Source organism: Conger conger, chromosome 12 (genome assembly GCF_963514075.1).
Source record: "Conger conger chromosome 12, fConCon1.1, whole genome shotgun sequence".
In the NCBI taxonomy this organism is placed as follows: Eukaryota; Metazoa; Chordata; class Actinopteri; order Anguilliformes; family Congridae; genus Conger; species Conger conger.
The window spans coordinates 34,472,755-34,493,672 of NC_083771.1; the positions used below are offsets into that span (position 1 = coordinate 34,472,755).

The 20,918-nt window shown below is 43.6% G+C and overlaps 1 protein-coding gene across 5 annotated transcripts in view; it reads left to right on the top strand.

Annotated features, from left to right (window-relative positions):
- Positions 1–20,918, top strand: part of mast4 (microtubule associated serine/threonine kinase family member 4) — a 144,611-nt gene that overhangs the window by 53,306 nt on the left and 70,387 nt on the right. For all 5 annotated transcript variants that reach the window (XM_061261933.1, XM_061261935.1, XM_061261934.1 and 2 more), the window contains exon 4: positions 18,798–18,829. In XM_061261933.1, coding sequence (XP_061117917.1) covers positions 18,798–18,829 — 32 coding nt within the window. The remainder of the gene's footprint in view (positions 1–18,797; positions 18,830–20,918) is intronic.

The window sequence follows — 20,918 nt, forward strand, 5'->3', positions numbered from 1 at the left end:
TCTCTCTCTCTGTCCTGAAGTTACAGGAGAGGAGGGCTGGGGGGGGGGGGGAGGCGTCAGCTGACTGCCCCCCTCCAATCAGATAAGCCGTGATGTAAGTGTTTAGCAGCTGCTGAGATCAGATTTAGCGTGGTGGAACTGCTAGGCAGTGCAGCATGGCTATGCGCCGGTAGAGAGGAATGAGAGGCGTCTCGGCGTAGCATGGACGAGTCCAGTATTCTGAGGAGGCGAGGGCTACAGGTAGGGGACATGAGGGGTCTGGGCAGCTGCAGTGTGTGCTGCCGTGGCACTGTGGGGCTCAGGGAGGGAGGGAGTGGGGCTGCCATTCACCGCTCTCAGTCAGGAGTTTTATACCTTTGTATTAACACTTTCTTGCGCAGAAGAGGAAGTGTGAAAACATTACTCTGTGTGTGTGTGTGTGTGTGTGTGAGAGAGAGAGAGTGAGAGTGAGAGTGAAAGAGATAGATGAGTTTGAGTGTGTATCTGTGTGCATGCATCCTTCCTTCTTGATCTGGTCTATTGATTGTTGCGTTTAAGTATTGCTTTCTGCCACAGCATTTGGATTTTGATCATGGTACCCTATCTGAACAAGGAGAAATGTAATGAATATAGAATTATTTATTGTCACTTGTTTTCAGCCTCATTTATTGCACATAGCTTTGTGGCAGCCTAAAGGCAAATTGTTGCAGGAGGTATTGCTGACAATGTCTTTATTTTCCTTGTCTGCATAAGGTTATAATTTTCTGAAAAATATGGACACATTGACAGGAGTTTGTGCTCTGTACCTTTGACGTAGTGGTAATGTAGTGTAACTCGCTCTTGAGTTGAGGCTTTTCTTTAGAAGAATCAGAACGTCTCCTGCCTGGCCATGTTGTAAGTGTAGTATGTACGTTTACGCACGCCCCTCGTGCCAGGTTTCCGCGGGGTGCATTGAGAGAGAAAGACCCTCTCGGTTTCTGAGAGGGTGGGTTGACGCAGCGTGGCGTATTGGGCAGTGTCAGTGCGGGGTGGAACTTGTGCGATTTGTGAATGGGAGGTTTATCTCCGCCTGATCCGTGGGGATGATTCCCATGTGCTCCGTCCGGATCGGCCGCGCGCAGTCCTCGCTGAGAGAAGAGAGACCAGACCAGGAGTCAGCAGCTGCTCATGTTGGGCTAATTGGCCAGAATTAGGAGACTCGGTCTGCAAGCTGCCTTTCTAGCAAAAAACAAAAAAGCAAGGGATTTAATTGGGGTAAAGATTGATAAATAAATCTATGGGGTGGGGTGAGAGGGCATGCTTCTGGAAGATGAAAGGCGTTTGATGTTAAACCAGTTGCAGGTTTTTTTTCTCTGCTTTTTTTGTATTAATTTTTCATTTGAAAGAATGAAATGTTCTGAAAATTAATTGGAAAAATAATGACTAATTTCTTTTTAAACATGTAAACATGCATTTCTTTTGAAAAGATGGGATGGGGGTGATTCTCACCCCTTTGAGATTACCCTTTCAATTTTGCACTTTCAATTGCACCAAATTATGAATAAAATGCTGGACAAACTGGATAAAATCCCCAACTGAGTAAATGCATGTTTTGCTTTAAAAGGTGTTTCCTTCCAATTATGGAACGTGGTGGAATTTGAAGGGAGAAATTAACCCTGGTAAAAGCTGTCAAGTTCCCGTCTTAGAGCTTCTGAGCTCATTGTGTCTTTGATAGAGCCATTAGAGCACTCTGCCACCCTGGTCATTAACACGTCACATAATTACTGTGTGTGTTTATTGAGAGGAGTACCAAACAGGCACTTTGTCTCGCAGCACCCCTTAATTAACGCACTGTTTGTTGCCTGTATCAACTTTAAAGGAGGCTGCCACCTGGTCTTTTGTTGTGGAGTTTCAGCAGAGTGGTAGCAGGCCAGCCGTTTGCCCTGAATGCTATCACATCGCAACGACTAACTCTAAACACAAATAATCCTGAAGTGGACTGGTGCATAGTGGCATGCAAATGGGTGTACGCGAAACTAAAATGTAATTCTACCCTCAACCTCTACAAAGGCAGTAGGAATCGGACTATCCAATGTGAACGGCTGCTGTGTGGTGTCTGGGGGTTGCAGGTTTGAGTCCGAGACGGGTACTGACTGCATATAAATTCTGTAAATAAATTCTGCTGAATAGATCACTGTAAGATGGTCTGCTTTGTGTCACATATTGTCCGTTTCTTCCCCTACACATTGTCTGAGGCTCAGAAGTAGCAGTGTGTTCAGCGCTCTGGAACTGATCTGGATTCCCACAGCACTCTCATATCATCTGGGCTCAGGACCTGGCTGCAAAGCTCGTTTCTGACACTCAGAAGGTGACATAAAAAGCCCTTTGAGTCTTATCTGCATCATATTCTGCAGGCCAGTGTGGAAAGCCTTATTGATAAGATACCGGTCTGTTTTCATTTCCATTCTAATACATCCTTCTGCTCTCTTCACTGTGCAAAGATAGTTTTTTTTTTTTTTTTAACCACACATGGTATGTAAAACAGCATGACTTCCTCCATTACAATCTATTTATACTTTTGGATGCTGTCCAGCACTGGGCGCATAGCTTAGATTGTTTTATGCCACATCATTTCTCTGTCCGAACCCATCAGCTGTCCAAGATGCCACCATCTTTATTTATTCATCAATTTATTGGAAAAGGCAAAATGCACAAAAGTAATCTTTTGAAACGCAGAAAGCGAACTCGTGGAAAAACTGACGTGCCGCAAGTCTTCTTACCAAGGCGAGACAGCCGCTTACTTCCTTAATCTCCGCTGAGTGCTACTGTTGCAGCGTGAAGCCACGGTGCGTGGTGTCACTTTGAGAATGAGTTTTGAGTATACAGTCAGTGGCAGGTCTGTTGAGCAGCTAATGGCGTGTAGAGTGGGGAGGGTTAACTCCGCTGGGTGTACAGAGGTGCGTGATGCACTGAGAGGGGAGGGGGGGCACTCTTCGCCGTACGGAGGTACGTGACGGGCTGAAGGCGGGGGAGCACGCTGGAGGAGACTCCTTTGATCACAGTCTTCTCTCCGTCTTCTGCCTGTTAAATGCAGAGGAAGCATGATCTGCAGTACTGCTGAAAAACCTCGCATTAACGCTGCTGCACACTGCTGCAGTGGCCCGCGCTGATGAATGTAAGATATCTGGCCCACGTCAGCGCCGTGAGATAAAAATCAGTTAAATGTGCCCGTATTTAAATTTCCCTGGCCTGAGCTGTGCTGCCTGGGTGTATTTCACAGTGATGGTTCCAGCGCAGTTGGGGAGGGGGAGGTGTTTGCTGTGCTGTGCTGTGTGCTGGATGCTTCTGGGATGGGATGCCGTGTGCTTTTCATTGGGAAAGGCGTGTAACCTCCATCCCCACGCGACTGCGTTCCCTTGGGTTGCCCACTGCGTACGGAGGCATTAAAGAGCATGATCAAATGGGGAAACTGCTGACAGGCAGAACTGGGATTCCCACATTAGGCCCCTTATGGTGGGCACCCTGTGGCTGCAGACCCCTTTATCCTTATCCAACAAACTGGCAGATGGAACCTATATAAGTACACTGTCACCACATTTTAGCTAGACCTGTGCACCAGCTCGTTAATGCAAATATCTAATCAGCCAATCATGTGGCAGCTGCTCAAAGCATAAAAGGTGGTCAAGAGGTTTGGTTCTTCCCCATTCTGTTTCGAAATGTGATCTAAGTGACTTTGACTGTGGAATGATTGTTGGTGCCAGACAGGTTGGTTTCAGTATCTCTGCGATTGTTGATCTCTGGGGTTTTCACACACAGCAGCAGTGCTGTGGGTTAATGAGAGAGGTCAGAGAAGAATGGCCAGCCGGGTTTAAGCCGAAAGGAAGGCGATAGTACCAAGCATTGCAACCGTGGTAGGCAGAAGAGCATCTCCGAACACATCAAACCTTGAAGTGGTTGGGTTACAGCAGCAGAAGACCAATCAGTCTAATAAATAACTCAAATACCCAATAAAGTGCTCACTGAGTGTATATGGAATGAATATATATGACCTGTTGCATTCAGTGCAATATAAAAATAATTTATGATAATATTACCAAGGATGTGTAACCCAGTCAATGTCTCCTGTATTTAATTTGAAAGTCTGAAATATTTAGTTTATGCAATATGCAAATTATTATTAATTGTATATTTTTTCCATTTTACTGAGGACCCCGAGGGACTCCTTCAGGAGCCTTTGGGGCGCTGATGGATGAGCCACTCAGTCCAGTCCTAGACCATCCATGGCTCACACAGTCCACTCCAGACAAAGTGGGAATATCCATTCACATGACTACGGCATCCCATCTACGCTTTTATTTTGAAAAATGTATGGTTTTTTTACCCTTCCTAGTTCCTCATCGGATGCGCCCTTTAAAGCTCCAGAGACTTGCTCGCGATGACGCATTTTGTTAACACGGCTTCTCAGAAAAGGTAGCCTCCTTCCTGGAATCCTAATTATGATAAATAGATTTTTTGTGTATGCTATTAGTTCATAATTAAAGCGGTAGAATTAAACACAGTTCCATCCTCAAGAGGCTTACCACATTTGTTTATAAAATTCAGCTTTGCCGGTATAGTTAATAAGAGGGAGAAATGTATAGTCCTCTCACAGTTTGATGAGATGTGCTAAAGTAATTGGTTTTCAGATGTAGATAATGACTCTGCTGGCGAGCGTACGGTTATATTTATTTTTCTGTAATTAATTTGCTTGTTTTCTAACCATTGCAGATGCATCTGAATGTCAATTAGACAGAAAGGTGAAGCGAGAGTCATGCTGTGGTGAAATTGGGCATGGTGCTGTGATAGATCACGGGTATGCCTGTCCTCCTCTCTGCGCTCTGAACAGGCTTGCAGGTCTCCTGTGGCCTGTGGGAAATGAGGAGCAGAATACAAAGTTCTTGTACTTGACTGAGCTAATATTGAACACTGAATAATTCCTCAGACAAGTTAATTCATCAACGCAATTCACTTATTTGCATGTGAGGTCATTACTACAGGCGGGAGACTTGAAAGCTTGAAGCAGAAGATCTTGAAAGCCTCATCTGCAGAGGGCTGTCGAAGATTTGCTGGAATGACCAGCTGTGGGCCAGTGCGGAGCAGTCATCCAAAAAGCCTGTGGTGTGTGACTGGGGTGCACCTTGTTGTAGGAGGTGCTGTCACTGAGACAAGCTGCTAAAGAATGGTCCTGGAAACTGTGAATTCAAAAAAAATACTGCAGCGGAAATGAGGTGTATCCCCATGCCTTACGCATAGCCAAATATAGAATCTGGTCTTCTGTCGCAGTAGTCCATGGGGATCAAATCATTCCACAGTTAAGGTGCTCCATGACTTTACTCTAAATGAACGGTAGATTTTGAAGTTGCTCTAATTGTGAAGGTGTAGATATAATTGTGTTTCTAATTCCTGGATTAATATGTTTCTTATATATTTTCTATTGTCTAGGGAGTGCACTGCTTAATTTATAGAAACTATAGAAATGTCAGCTTATCATTCTGCAGCTTGACTCTGAGCTCCAAGAGAACTCACCCACTGAAGTAAAGACTCTTCGCAGGGTGCAAATAACACTGAGGATTTTTCTTTTGAAAGACTACTGTTCTACACTATCATACTTGGATTTCATACGTGCAGCCTAGTGTAACAAATAGATTTTCGATTATAAATGGTTGTTCTGTGGTGACCCATTGTTTATTTTCTGTTGATAATTGCATTTGGTCCACTGTATCCTCATTTGAGCTTAGATGAACAGCGGTGCAAGAGGAAATTAGAAAAGATTGCCAGATATTTCTGTAAAGTGCAAGAAGTTGCCTTGTGCAATGTTGATGAGGCAGATTGTTTTAATACTGTGAATTTCACAGAGCTCTGATTAAATAAATTGGCTGTAATATTTCTGGTTTTGATTTCACCTGCTTAAGACATTTACTCAGTGAGCAATTTATTTGGTAGACCTGTACACCTGTACAGCTTGTTAATCCAAATATTTAATCAGCCAATCATGTTGTAGAAACGAAATGCACAAAACCTATGCCAGGGAAAACCTATGAAAGTTATCTTTGTGAAATGAGCGTATGTGCATTTCTAAGCCTTCAGAAGGCCTCAAATCTACATCTTCTACACGGAAACGGCACAACGCCGTTTCATGTTCTGAGAGCACCTGGCAGTGCACGCCTGCCGCCCACCCAGAGAAATGAACTCTGCTTCAGGACCTTGGGTATCGAGTCATCTCCTTATTGAACGGGACGTTATCAGATCGTGTTTATTTGTATTCGTTCGCTCCGTGGCGCTTGCCGACGGTCTCTGTGGCTCGCGGCGGCGATAACCCGGCGTTATGAGCGGCGCTCTCCGCGGGCGTTCTTATCTTTATGTTATTCTGCTGCGTCGGGTGAAGGGGGCCGCACATGTAAATGGGATCTGGTTGACGGGAGAAGATGTGGCGGTTATCACGCGTGTGCCGCTGCCGTTCTCTGAGGTTCGGCGGGGACGTCGTGCGGCTCTGCTCGGCCTCGTGATTTAAGCCCCGCTCAGAAGTTCACCTCAGATTTGTCCCGAAAAAGGGGACCGTGCAAGATAAAGTTGGATAAAGGTTAGCAGCCGATGGGATTTCTAAAGGTTGCACAGAGTCTAGACCTCGGAGACTCTCTGTTTGCACAGCAGCTGCTGTAAATTACACTGGTGTATATAGAGTGAGTCCAAGTTGTTTGGAATCAAGTTCATTTAAGTCAATATGCAGTATACAGTGCAAAACTATGAAGGGGGGGGGGGGGGCTTGGTGGTGTTTGCGTGAATTCTGTCTCTGGCAGGAGACAAGCACAGGCCTCTTTGAAGCACGTCTGTGTGTCTATGGCCACTGCCCTTAGTTTGGGTTGTGCATCTGTGAATGACAGAGTAGAATACACTGAACCAGCACGTTGTAGCCCTTCAGGCACAATGCCTTTCCTGGCCTCCCCAGCCCCCAGGCTGCTGAACAGGGCTGAGCGTCGCTGAGGCGCAACCTGACATTGATCTGAAGCACTCGCTTGCCTCTGCTCAAAAACCCGACAGACGTCATCATCCGTCCCTCTCATGGAGCGGACCAGGGGGCAGAATTCATGATTTGGGAGTGGGAGAGGCGTCTCGGCTCTCATCTCGCGCTGATATTTGATGAAACGCTTGTCATCGCGTCTGATTTTGTTTACTATGTACAAAGGGCGCTAATACTTTACACATCCACTCAGATGTGCTCGTCTTTCCATTGCTTGGAATTCAGATTTTAAAAAAATATATATCCTTTGACCGTAACATTATGAGATTTATCAGTATTCTGTGTAAATAGTTTTTGCCTGACAAGTGAACTGGAACTTTTTTCTCTCGCATGAAAGATTGAGTATATAAAGATCTATATTTTGCTGGAGTTTTGAGATTTCTTATTTCTTGTTTACCTTTCTGTGTTGCGCTCAGGTTCACGGTGCTGCCCTATTTTTGCTCTGAGTAGGATAAATGACCTGCTGGCGAATGGAATCACTGCGTTTACCTCCACTGTTTGAAATGTGGAGCACTGGAGGCTGCTGGTGTGAGGAATCAAATCTTCTCCCAGAAATCCATTGTTGTGATGGGGGGGAAAATGGCTCCATTGCTCAGAGATTCACGGAGAGGCCGGTTGATAAGTACATGACAGTGCACACCCCATATGTGAAGTCCTGAGATGTCCGCAAAGGGATCAGAGAAGTATCCTCGCAGTAATGGCTTGCTTTGCCATAGAGATTGCATTCCTCTCCATCGATGAGACAAAAATCAATACGGAGAGAGATTGTGGTTAGTATGTGGGAAAGGCGGCAAAATATTTTGCATGTGTGAGCATGAAAGAGGTTTGCTGTTGTTTAGCATTGTCTTGGTTGCTGAAAATGGTGCCTCTGTAGAATTTACTTAGAGTGAGGGTACGTCCAGCTGAAGGCCTCATTTCACTGTTCCCCTGCACAGTGTGTACAGTGCAATGCAGGGTGATGGGGGTGTTAGGCCGCAGCCAGGAAAGAGCCTGTTATTCACAGATGTAATTGTAGCCTGAGGTATGGGAGGGTCAGGGGTCCGTGTTTCATTATTCTATTGACCTCAGACACTTTAGCGGGTGCCTGTGGCCTGCATGCTGAAGATGCATATGAACGGTCTTCCTCCAACTCCCGTCTGTGCTGGCTGTGGTGTGAGGACCTAGCTGGCAACACTACCTGTTTTTGTAGTGGGGTTAGTGCATGTATGTGGCTGTGGTTGCAGACACATTGACATTTTTTGTTAGGGTGGGAATTGGATATGTTCAACCAAAGTTGGATTTTAAAATGTATTTAAAATAAAATAAAGTGATGGAGATGTAATTATGTGTGTGTCTGTGTTGAATCCTTTTGTGGTGGGAATCGGGGATGAGTGACAGTCTCCTCTCTCCTGTAGCTACCTGCATATATACTAAGTTCCTTATGAGGACTTTTGTGTCTGTTACTTAAAGAAAGAAAGGTACATTTTTAGCTCCGCAAAATTCTCAGTTGCATCACAGAACAGCACACGGCAGGCAGTTCTGAGTGCACCCTTACTGCTACAGCAAATAAAAACAAAAATAAGGAAAAGTCAGGGGAAAACGTGCCCCTTACAGCACATACGTTTCCCCATTTGGATACGTGCTGTATGTAGAAGATCCATCTCTCTGCCTGTGTCTCTCTCTCTGTCTTGTTTGCTTTACAGTGTAGGTGCTGCTTTCTCAAGAATTCTTTCTCAAGACAGTACATGAAATAAATAGGAAATACTGTATACTGTGTGTAACACAATATACCAGGAGAAACATAATCACATTTTTATCTATATTAGGGTGCCAAGCAGCAAATGTGTTGTGGCAGTTTATTTATGACACCCTTTATTGAGTTCGCTCTTCTAACAATATATACAAGTTTGAGAATGCATAAATACAATTTGTGGAATTTTGTGGACGTGGCTTGATTTGGGCTGATTGTGGCATGGGAGCTAGGGAACTAGGCATTCCTGGGTGTTGAAGAATTATGGAACCATGGAATGTGATACAGCCAATAATTGACCCACCAGTCCTTTACCTTTAAGTACATTTTCATAACTTTGATATTTTCCTCCTGAAACCAGCACCTTAAAATGTATGAAGGCAGGGGCATTCAAGGCAAACCAACATCCTCTCCATTTTCCCACCTTTTCATGACAGGCAAGTTCTGACCGAGCCAGAGAAGCCGGATAATCGTGTGGTAATTATTTCCACAGAGTGCACCTTTACACCCTCATTGAGAAACATAAAACGTCCCTTAGGGAGAATGGAGGGAGCTGAATGAAGTGAATTCACTTTTGGGAGAGGAGGCGTGACAGAGTGGACATTTCTCCACGGGACGGCCGTTATAATGAAGTCATTGTCCAAGCTGCATTGCATGCGCAGCGGGAAAATGTTGTTCTGACTTACGCGCAATCGCGCATAGCAATATAATGGCTTTGAGGTTGCTGCACTAAACCTATTTGTTTGAGCCATTTAGCAAACACCGCGTGCTGCCACTTCTCAGTGTCGTTGAGTAAGAAGCCAGCTCTGTGAGCTGTGAGGTGTTGTCAGAGTGATTAAAATGCCCATAGTGCAAGTGAGAGTGGATGGTTCCCTGGCGTGATGTCTAGCGGAATATATAACGCCTCCCCATTGGCTTTTGAAAGTGAGCGTGATTTCTGTTTGGCAAGTAAAGTTTCTCCCTGCAATACATATGGACTGAACGTTTATGCTATAGTGATTTCAGAAGTGAAGTCTCACTTGTCTGTTGCAGAACACCCACCCCCACCCCCCTTTCACATGGCAATTGAGTGCTGGCAACTTGACAGTTGTCCAAGATGCTGTCAATCAGCTTGCAAGCCAGGCTACCAACAACTTCTCTTCAGTGTAAACGGGGTGACCTGGCTTGTGATTTCTATCATGAGGCACGAGGGGTCAGAGAAACACAAAGTCGAAGAGATTACGATTACTGCCTGTGATCCGCGTAGTCCGTATTATGCCGTGATGATAACAGGTTTATATAGAGGGTCATTTATTGCCTCGTTGCATAGAAGCTCTCAGGACCCAGCCATCTAGTGACGCTGCAGCAAGATGGGCGATGGTGGTCGTATGATGGCAGAGTCGTATGATGTCTTCAGTCATGGACCATTTCATTTTGTGTGATCCAGCGAACAACATTTTTCTTACCAAACGTGAGGTAAAATACTTGTCTTTTACAGATGGAGTGTGTTCCTTTGTTAATCACTCTGAGATAAAAGACACACAAGGTGGACCGGCTGGAGCCGCCCACAGACATGCTGATTGGTGCACTCATTGTTGCCGCCCACCCACAGACATGCTGATTGGTACACTTGTTGTTGCTGCCCACCCTCAGACACAGTTATGCCCAGCCATTCTACCATTCTTTTTGTCTTGGTATTTTTTTAAAGCAAAAGCATTAAATGTGTGAGCCAAAGACATGATATTAAAGACAAAAAGAAGCGCACCGCCTCACGATCAATCACTTTAATTGTATCTGTGAGCTGGATCTTTCTTGAAGTTTTAATGAAAATTAAAACATTTCTTAAAAACGTAATTGAATGAAACGGAATGAAAAAAGAATCACTCCTTTAAATTCATGATTGATCACTTTGTATCTGCTTTTTAAATTAAGATCAGGGATTGGCCCCGCTGATTTAAATTCAGTTAGGTCACATGTTTTTAATCTCAGCAGTAAAGTGTGGGTCATCCCAGGGCATATGGAATGTGTACATTAAATGCACAGCTTTCAAACACCAGCACCCTACATGTCTGGTTGTTCATCTTTTACAAGGTTCAGTAATCATAGTTTCTCGCTTTTAAAAACCACCCTGTGAGGGATCAGCAGAAATGGCAAACTTTGAAATGCTATGCTACTCTCCATTCCCCTTTCGTCTAAAATATTTTATTCTGTTTCAAAAAATCGAACTTATTTTAGTGTATTCCTTATTGTGAAAACGAGAATGTCTGGAAAACCGTGAAATGGATAGTATTTGCATGTTTGATTACTTTTGTCTTTTCAGCAGCCTGCTGTAAAGCGAGTTGTCTCTTGTTGCAGAGTTTTATTTGAAGTATTAGTTTATTTGAAACATAAGCGCACACTTTGACAGGTTTCTTGATGGTCCGTCAAGCATTCGGTAACACCAGGGACTGTATTAAAAATGTTTTATTTATGAGTAGGTGGAAATAAATAAAGAAATAGGTGTTCATACTTCATCTGTCCTGGTAATTGTTGAAATGACTGTTGAGAAGGGGGGGGGGGGGGGGGCTCACAATGCAGTGGGAAGCTCAAACGTTTCAACTGAGAAACACATCTGGAGCACCCAGGGAATAGAGTCTCTTTCCTTTGATGTTAACTGCACTGCCTGAGCAGTTTTTTTTTTTCAAAGACACTTTTAATATTCACCAAGAAGCACTTTTTCTGATACATGTCATTATTGGCTGACATGCATAACTCTGGGCAGGTGAATTCATGCCTCTGTTCATTTCACTTAGCATATTTTCATTTGACTTTGTGAATCATCTCTCATCTAAGATAGGGCCCACTTACTGGAAGGGATGTTCTCTCCAGTGTCGGTCGAATCAATGGGTCTCCTGCCAGAACCACTCCTATGAACAAATTTGTTCTTCAATCACTGGTACCTGTGATTTAAGAGAACTTGGTGCGTTCACCTATTTCCTCGAATGTAAAACGTTTCTTGGGTTGGGACAAAATGTACGAGTGGTCCTGACCTGTCGTGTGAATCATGTAAACAACACATTCCATCCATTTTCTATGGAAAGAGAACTCCAAAACTTTCAAACTAGGCATTGCAGATCAAATATGAATCAAGATTCAGAAACTGCATTGCTGAAATGTTTTCAGAAACATATTTTATTGGACTGTTGAGGAGAAATAAGCAAACGTTTATCAACCGTCCACCATATTGTTATGTTTTGGCAAAACCAATATGTCGCTTGTTCTTGTTAATCCCATTGACCATTTATTCAACAGAATCCCCTAAAGTACTATAAATACTGTATTATAACAGACATCTTCATTTAGGACAGTGTTCTGAAGTTTGTTGAATCAGACGTGGCGCACTTGGATGAACCCTTTATATGAAAAAAGTAAGAGAAATGTATGATTAGAATACAAAAATGTTTTTTTTGTGTTATTTAATATGCAATTCATTTCCCTATCACCCCTTAAGACTTTTTTTTATTTTTTTTTATTTTTTTTTACAATTTTGAATCACATCATGTGTATCCTTTATTTAATATTTAACTGTATGCATGTACTATGTACAGGTACACTTCTTTGTGTTTTGGATTTGCTAAGATGCATTTCCTAATGTTCAGTTCATTTGGTCTGTAACTTCATGCATGATTAATTTTTGTTTGTGGGTGGAGGGTGGGACACAGGAGCACTTTCTAGACACAAGTTATCTTAGACAATTTTAAAGATAACAGAATATGCATAGCCTATGATTATTTAAGTGGTGGCACTATCAGAATGCAGAAGTACTTCACTGAGTACTTCACTGAGTACTTCACTGAGTACTTCACTGAGTACTTCACTGAGTACTTCACTGAGTACTTCACTGAGTACTTCACTGAGTACAGCATTTGTACCGCAGTCTTTAGAATTGTGGGGCACAGGTCATGTTCATAGTGACTAGATGTCGTCAACTTCGAAAGCTCTTGCTGTGTCATTATTGAAACCCAGTGAGTGAACATCATGCTCGTGACTAGCGTAGCAAGCTGTAACAAGCTGCTGCAGGAGATGCTGTCACCAATAGGCACAGAGGGTGCAAGGGACCCCAGAGTTGAGCATCTGGGCAGTGTGTAGAATATCTGTAGGCAATTTGTTTGTGGCAAATAAAAGGGAATTATTAATAATATGAAGGCTATTTCAGAGATATTCCACAGCTTTGATATTCTAGCTTGCACTTGAGGAGTTCCTGGTAGTGCTAATCCAAAGACATCGACTTACTGGAAGGCTGCAGGATGAAGGCACGGAGTGGCCAGCAATGGTGGGAAAAGGAAACAATTCACTACAGTCAGTGGACTCCCATCTGGAGGGACTCCAATAGAGAGGAGCACAGCCCTGAATGTGAAAGCAGTCTTCCAGCAGCACCTCCTAAATCTCTTCACGTTTCCTGGCAGATCAGTAGAAAGGCAAGAGGGAGGAGGAGAATAGAGCTGCACTTTTAAAGTTTTATCATTTAGATGTACTGTAACTTCAGTGTGCGTTTCGAGTGCATTTCTTCACAGCCTCCGGTTGTTTTTGAAGACTCGTGTCAATACCTGCTAGCGTCGCACGCGAGAGGCTGCTCCTAATCTCTTTGTAATTATCGCAGTAATGAATCCTGCTGAGGTTTGACAATTCCTCACTATAGCTAGCGGTCTTTTGTGCGTATGAGTAAATATAAAAGGTTTTTTTTTTTTTGTGAAGGTAAATCAGAGGAAAAATTGGATCTATTAGACTCATGTAACTGGTGCCTTATAATGGAATGTGTAATATAGCACGGGAAAGCATTCTAAATCCCTGCCATTCTTCTGTGGATTAAAAAAAGATATGCTAAAGAATATCCACTTTACTATAAAATTACTTGGCTGCAAGGCAATGCCTGCAAATGTATCAGATTTCAGTGGAATATTCTTAATGACTGAATGAATAAAAATGAATGGATACTTGTCTCGCCCATATTATGTTAATTTCTTTTTTGTACACTTAAAATCCATTTTCATGACTTTTTCAGGAATAGGTATCAGATGACAAAATGGCAGTCTATAATCAGTATGCTGAGACAGTAAGTCTCATGCCCAGATGCAGTGGACATCCTCTTCCTGTCTTTGTTGTGACCGGAAGAAATGCAGAATGAACTCACGTTCTCTTCAGGCTTTTTCTTCCTTAGTAGCCTCAGAGAAACGGTCCCCTCTCATGTTCTCCTTAAGCAGAGACTGCAGGTACGCTGTGCTCAGCTCACACCTGTGGGCTCGGCCCCCAGTGTGCTAATCTCTCCGCGGTGTGCTGTGCCTTCTGCCTTTGAGCTAACACAATGTTTAATGGGCACACTGGGGACATTTATGGGTACAGGCTGAGACTGAAACCAATAATAATGGTAATAAAATACACTCTGGAAAGACCACTGTGCCTGTTACACTGTAGCGTGGGAAGACTGCGCACTTCCAGTCTTGCTAAAGCACAAATGTACCTTTTTAACCATTCTCCTTTTTAAAAACTAATTACCTGTATTTGAGTGTCAGTGCAAGGTCAACACTGGCGAGGAACACGGCAGACAGACCTGCGATAGTAAATGGCGGATTGAAAGAATGAGGAAATGGCTGTTTTGTGTTTAAGGGTCGGAAACCCTGCAAGCTCTCATTGGCACATTCCCTCGTCCTCCCAGAACCTGTTCAAGGGTACGCCTTCTGTATGAGGCGGGGGGACTTGGCGAGCGTTTCTGTGTGAATGGAGGTACCTCATCCTCCTCCGTCATTCAGACGAGAGCCAGATGAAGATCTGCGTGACCCTGGTCCGTCTGGCGCACCGCTGATGCCACCCCAGCACACCCCCACCCCTGTTACCCCACCACTCCCACCCCAGCACACCCTCACACACCCCCACACACCCCCGCAGGTCATTCAGCATGACCCTCAGCACCATGGGGAGAGAGAGGCCGGAGTCCTCATAACTCTCTGCACTCATTAAGCCTTCCGCTCTTCATGGCTTAATTAAAGCACCAGGAGTGCAAAGCCAGTCGCTCCACACACGCTGGGTAATGTGTCTTCCCCCTAATGCAGATGTTTCATGTGCTGTCATTGTGCTGTTATAGTAGGGGGAATGTGTAATCGCATAATATCCCAATGTTTACCTTTAATTATTCTGAAAATGTTCTGCGGTAGAGATGCTATTCCGCTCCTGTCTTATGTAAATGGGTTATTTGCGCTCCGGTATTATTTTCAGAGACTCAGAGACTCAGATTCTCAGTTTGGGGGGCCCAGAGGGAGTGTGTTGTCATGGGCATGCCGTTTTGTGGCTGATCTCAGATCAGCTCAGATCACATCGGCGCCGCTCCTCTGTGGGGAGAGATTTTTATTCTCACTTTCACAGATATTGTGCTGCTGTCTCTGAAGAGCTCCCCCATCAAATGACAGAATAAAACACCGTGACATCAGGGCGGGTGCTCTGTGATACCATTTCTAATGGAGCTATGCACTCGCAAGAAATGTATAACCTAGAAGTTTGATACCTAGAAGTAATAACACATCTTGAGTCTTTTCTTTCCCCCAATAGGTCTATTTTCCAGCAGTCCAGTATTACTTTTTTGTTTGCTTTTCTGAGCTTTTGTTTTAACAGTGAAAAACCGTGAGCTTCCGAGTGGGCCATTTTATGAAGGGGTGATATGGCTTTGTTGACCTAATCGAGCATTGAGTACAAGAAGATGGTTTAATAATGACCAGGAACTGTGAAATTGCATTGTGCTTCTTGATGATATAGATTTATCATGAGTGTTTCAATTATAGCAAACCAGTTCAGAGCCCATTTAGTTATCATCAGCGATCATTTCAAAATTCATGTATGACCAGATTTGAATAAGTTCCTGAACTACCTAATATGGGATCCGCTAATGTGTTTGCTGCAGGATCTTGATGGCTTAGTCTTGCATCCAGGGAGGCTGGCTTGGCAGGATCTGCATTAGTGTAAATCAACCTGCCCATGTAATTAGCAGTGTGAACTGTGCTTCCCATTTGTAATGAAATGGTGCCCCTGTTCCAATTAAAACCAGCAGGGGGGGTCAGACATTAAGCCTTTACAAATGACTGTGGGGAGTGGTCCCAGTCTGTTCTGGTGATGTCTGTGTATTTCAGTAAATTGACAGTTTTTTATTTTCTGGAACATTTACACATGCATACTCCAATGAATAAGGATATGAAGCTATATTTAAATATTTTGCTTTTGATTAAGAATTGCAACAATTGCTCTCTGTAGCCTCTTGTATTACTGGACTATTTGATGTATAATTTGAGTTTTAACCGAGACATGCTTGCATTTATATCATGATTTATGTTTGAAATTAAGCTATAAAAGTTTATATTTCCCCCCATTCATTTAACCAATGTCTGTATAGTCCTAATCACTCAAATGTACTTCATACCCGATTTGTGCTGCACCAGGCATGTTACACAACATTCTGTTTTTAAAAGTGCAATTGTCTCCCTCTAGTGGTCATACAGAGATATTGCGTGCCTAGTAATGGTGCTGCTGTAATTTCCATTCCCTCCCCGTTTTGTTCATGAGCAATCTTTTAAAGATTAGGCGTATTTTCCTCGGAAATTATATTGCCAATGTATATACGTATTACATTTCCTTGCATACCGTTCTAGGTACTGTGCATTTTAAAATTGTGAATTACAGAAAGCAGTGCATAGTCAACTAGAGATATGATGCTTGTAACAGATCAAATAATGACTTCTGATTTCCAGTAGTATGCATTTTTGTCGTTATATCAGTACTTGGCTGAAGTATGATAGTCATATAATGTCGTATAGGCTTGCTGCTTGTGTTTGACAATACGGCAGTTTATATTTCGCATTTGGTCCTGGCTTTATTATTCCTCAAGGAGCACTCGTATCTGCCTTCCAATTACGTAGGAAATTGGCTCTATGAAAATTTCTAAATGGTATAAGAATCATCTGTTTATTGTTCAATAAACATTATGAGTCTGACTGATTGCTTTGTACTGGACTCAGTGTGGAGCTGGGCAGTAAAGGCCTGTGTCTATATGGGAGTCTGCCACCAATCAATATCCATAACCTACTGCCATGCAAGCCCAGTCATAACCTCATATTCATTTTGTTTCTGGGTGCAGTGTAGTAGCTAGTGAATGTTTATGTTGTGTATTTGTTAGTGGGTGCAACTTTGGCCCTGATAGAATATTTCACACGGTGGTAAATGCACTTTTTGCAGTTTACATTTTTTAAAGGTCCTCTGGAGGAGACCTAAGAAGAAAATGGGAGTCTTTACTTGTAAGGCTGTGCACACACTATTCATTAGATTACATTTTCTTCTGCGGATGCTTTTATCCTAAGCGACGTACCAAACAGTGTAGCTCAAGGTCATACAACAAAAAACCCAGCACGTCAGATAACTTACAGTTGATATATTACTGGTTGGCCATGAGCATATGACCTGCTCGAACAGTCATGTTTTGTGCTGGCTAAATTGATGTTTTTGTAAAAAATTACATTTTTGGCTGTTTTAGGCTTTCATCTTCTTTTTGTAGAACGACATCTTGGCTTTCACGATCTGCATGTCTTAATGCCAAATTCAAAGTAGAAATATAGGTTTTAAGCCTTTAAACCCAAGCTGCCGAAGTGGAAGTAACACCGGAGTTGTGCATTGTTTTTAGGCTAGCCAGCTTGTCACTGCTCACCAGTCAACAACATCTGCTGCGTTTGTGGCTACATGTTGATGTATTTCTCTTTCGTGGTCTATATGTCTTAATGTTTAGAGAAAATATTCAGAGTAAAAATTGAGTTGTAAATGTTTTATACATAAAATGACATGGTATAGCCCCAGAGTTTTGTCAGCCCAGTATCTGTAGTCTCTCAGCCTCATGTAACTACCATTTTGTGACAACTTTGAAGCGTTTTTCTCGGTGGTACTCAAAATGAAACGTGACACAACTCCCTTTATCTTGAATGTCTTATCCATGTCAATGTCTTTTGTATTGTTAAAAAGCTTACATCCTCTTTCAAGTAGTAAAATACATTTTGGGGTCAATGTGACTGATTTTGATAGAGCAGGTCACAGACAGTATGTCCAGTACGCAGGGGCCAAGTCTGGAACTACCATACCAAGACAACCACAACCTCAGGAACGACCGTGCTGAAACAAATACAAATTCAAACGTTCTAGACTATGGCATAAAATCCAAGGGGCTAAAGATAGACAGCTGAAAAACAAGTGACCATAGTTTAGGGGCCTCTTACAAAGGAGTTAAGGTACAGCATGATGAGATGCGCTGGAAAATGGACAGCGAGTGAGCAGTTCTTATGCGGATTGGGAGGTCGTGCCACCACCGGGGAGCCAGGGTGGAGTAGCTCCGCAGTCAGGACGAGGGCGAGCCATTCACGCGGCTGGCAGGCTGGCCGAGTCGTGTCACAGAGACACTTAACAGGCACATTATGTTCCTTGACATTGCAGGCCCGTGTTAGCCTGTGGTGTGCTAAATTGGGCAAAGGAAATAACAGAATTATTAACTGGGTGTCTCAGCGTCCGTGTCGGAGGGGACGGGGGAATCTAGGTCACTCTTCATGCACTGGCTCTGGGAGGAGAGGTGGAGGGTTAACTGCACTGGGGACCAGGGGAGGGGCCGGGCAGAGAGGAGGGGTGCAGTCAGAGGTTAATAAAGTGTGATTGGGCTGGTCTGACTGGAAAGTATTGACTAGGGACAGATTTTGCCTTCTATAAACCTGACCTCAATGGTGCCTTTATAAAACAACAGTAACACAAACAAACTGAACCCCTGTGCCTTCAGCCTCTGTGTCACACCTATGGCTAAAGCTGTGTTTTATTTTGTAATCTGTGTTTGCTTATTTATTTATTTTTTGCACATTGGTGAGTGAGTCTTCATGAACCCATGGGCAGGCTCCTCCATTGTACTTATTTTCCATAGAGGTCTGCAGGGCATTTCTGAAGCCTCACGAACACCTGACCTCATCTGGAGTCTCCATATTTGCTTGTTTTTATTTTTTTGATTTAAGATTCTCCTTTTTGTCTTTACAGAAGGAACTGAGCCTACCCAGACGAGGGAGTTTGTAAGTAAAAGCTGTTTTATACACATTCACCCCCCTATTGTGGATAACGCACTTGTGTCAGCAGGGAGCTGAAATCTATTTGAATAGATTCTTTTTCATTTTTTGCCAATGGGTTTATGTACTGTAGGAGCTGCCCAAATCTCTCATGCCAATAATTACAGATTGGTTCAAACCCAGTATTACTTAGAATGTCCTGGTCTATAACATTTGGCAGGTGCATTATTTTTAATTGGAGAATTAGAACTATGTCATGCAAGTCTGAAGTGCTCTTGTATGCAAGGTCATTGCTATATGAATGTAAAACAGCTATTGATTAGCCATAAAGGAGGATTTTATGTTTGGGGCCAAATGAACACTATGGCCTCCATGCATGCACACCGTGAAGCCTGGAGAAGTGCTCGACTGTTCAGACGTGACTGCAGGGTATGATTTTTATGACCGAGCCGTTTGATTTGTGCTGTTGTTAGTGTTTATTAGCCTGGCTCCGGCAGTGCTCTTCCAGTGAAAGGAGCACTTACTTTGATATGACTGCTGTTAACAACAATAAAGTGGATTAATGAAAGAAATTCCTTTAACCACTCTATGTCCAGATACGGGAAGATCTCTCTGTTTAAGTGGCATAAACTCTGCTCTCTCACAGCGGAGGTCTTTATATGGGTTATTAGTGCACTGTGTGGTGATTAAAGCGTCTCACTTGGTCTGTTGCTTGTTGTAAGTGATGCCGGGCCAAGTATTTCATCTAAATACTGGAGGTGCAGTCAGATCTTGTCTGGTTGAAACGTCCTCCCTCTGCAGGAGTAGACCTCCTGGTTCATCCTCTGCTCTGGCACGACCAGATGTCCATCAAGTTACCTTTGTGGCTCATTGTTTATGCCACATGCTGACGAGATGGGGCTTTTTAACGTTGGCCCCCTGTAGGTGAGGGGAGTCTGTCACTTTCTCTCTGGGCCATGTCTGGATGTACAACTGTGTATGTGATGGGGCACCTTGTGTTTTGATTGAATGTTCACTGCCCTCCGGTGAACAATGAGAGTGGTGGAAAGTAGGTCATCGCAGCAGTTGTGAGTGATCCAGTAGCAGTTAGTCTGTGCTTCTGTAAAGTACATGCTTGTTATTGTGGCTTCCATAAGTGGTCAGTAAAGTGATATGTGGGAAGGCATCGGTAAGCTGGGGTCTCCATGATGGGATCTGTCATTTTTTTTACATGCCTGGTAACCAGTAGCCTTCGAGCATCAGATTTTATTGTACTTTTATTGACCTCACACTTTTGCTTTCTTTGCAATATACATTCTTAAAAGCTGTGGTATTTTGCGGTATATATAATATTGTGCTTAATGAGAGAAGCAAATCAAAAGCATAAAAACAAACGTTTATTTGTTTGGTCGCAGAAGGACTGGTGTCCCCCCCTGTTTTTCACTGCTGTGAGAGAGAATAAAATGTGAATAACTCCTCGTGGCTCGACGCAGCGTGGATGTGGCTGTACAGCCCGTTTACTCCCGCACCATCACGCACTGCAACACCACAACTGACAGGGTTCCACACAATTATTCCCATAAAATGGTGGATTTAGCTACAGGAGGTTTAAAAAAAATGATGATTATGGCCATTGTTTGCCATAAACCTGCAAATGTCAAACAGGTCCGGGAGCTTGTCTCGGTCGTTTGGGAGTGTGAATGGGTGGTTTAACTCATGGAGAATTACCCCATGTTGTCGTGTTTGCTGGTCAGTGGTAGCTGGCTTATTTGAAAGCCGCTCACCTGGGCAGAAAGCTTACAGAGTTTAACGGGTGAAAATTGGCGGGACGAGAATCCCTACATCCTCCTCAGGCTGCAGCCGCCAGCCAGGCCGTGGCTCAGATGTTTCTCATCAGTCCGTCAGACAGAATCGCGCATCTGGCCTTTGGGATGTTTTATGCGTCGGTGACAGCCGAGGTGGAGAAGATCAGCTCTCCATTACACCGGCCACCTCCTCCTGAAAGATCGGCCATTCAGCCGGCGCACTTACTCACCCGGACGGTGACGCGAAGCCAGTGTGCGCTGACGATTAGCAGCCCCGGTTCCCGTCTCACACCTCTGTCTGGAGAGTGACA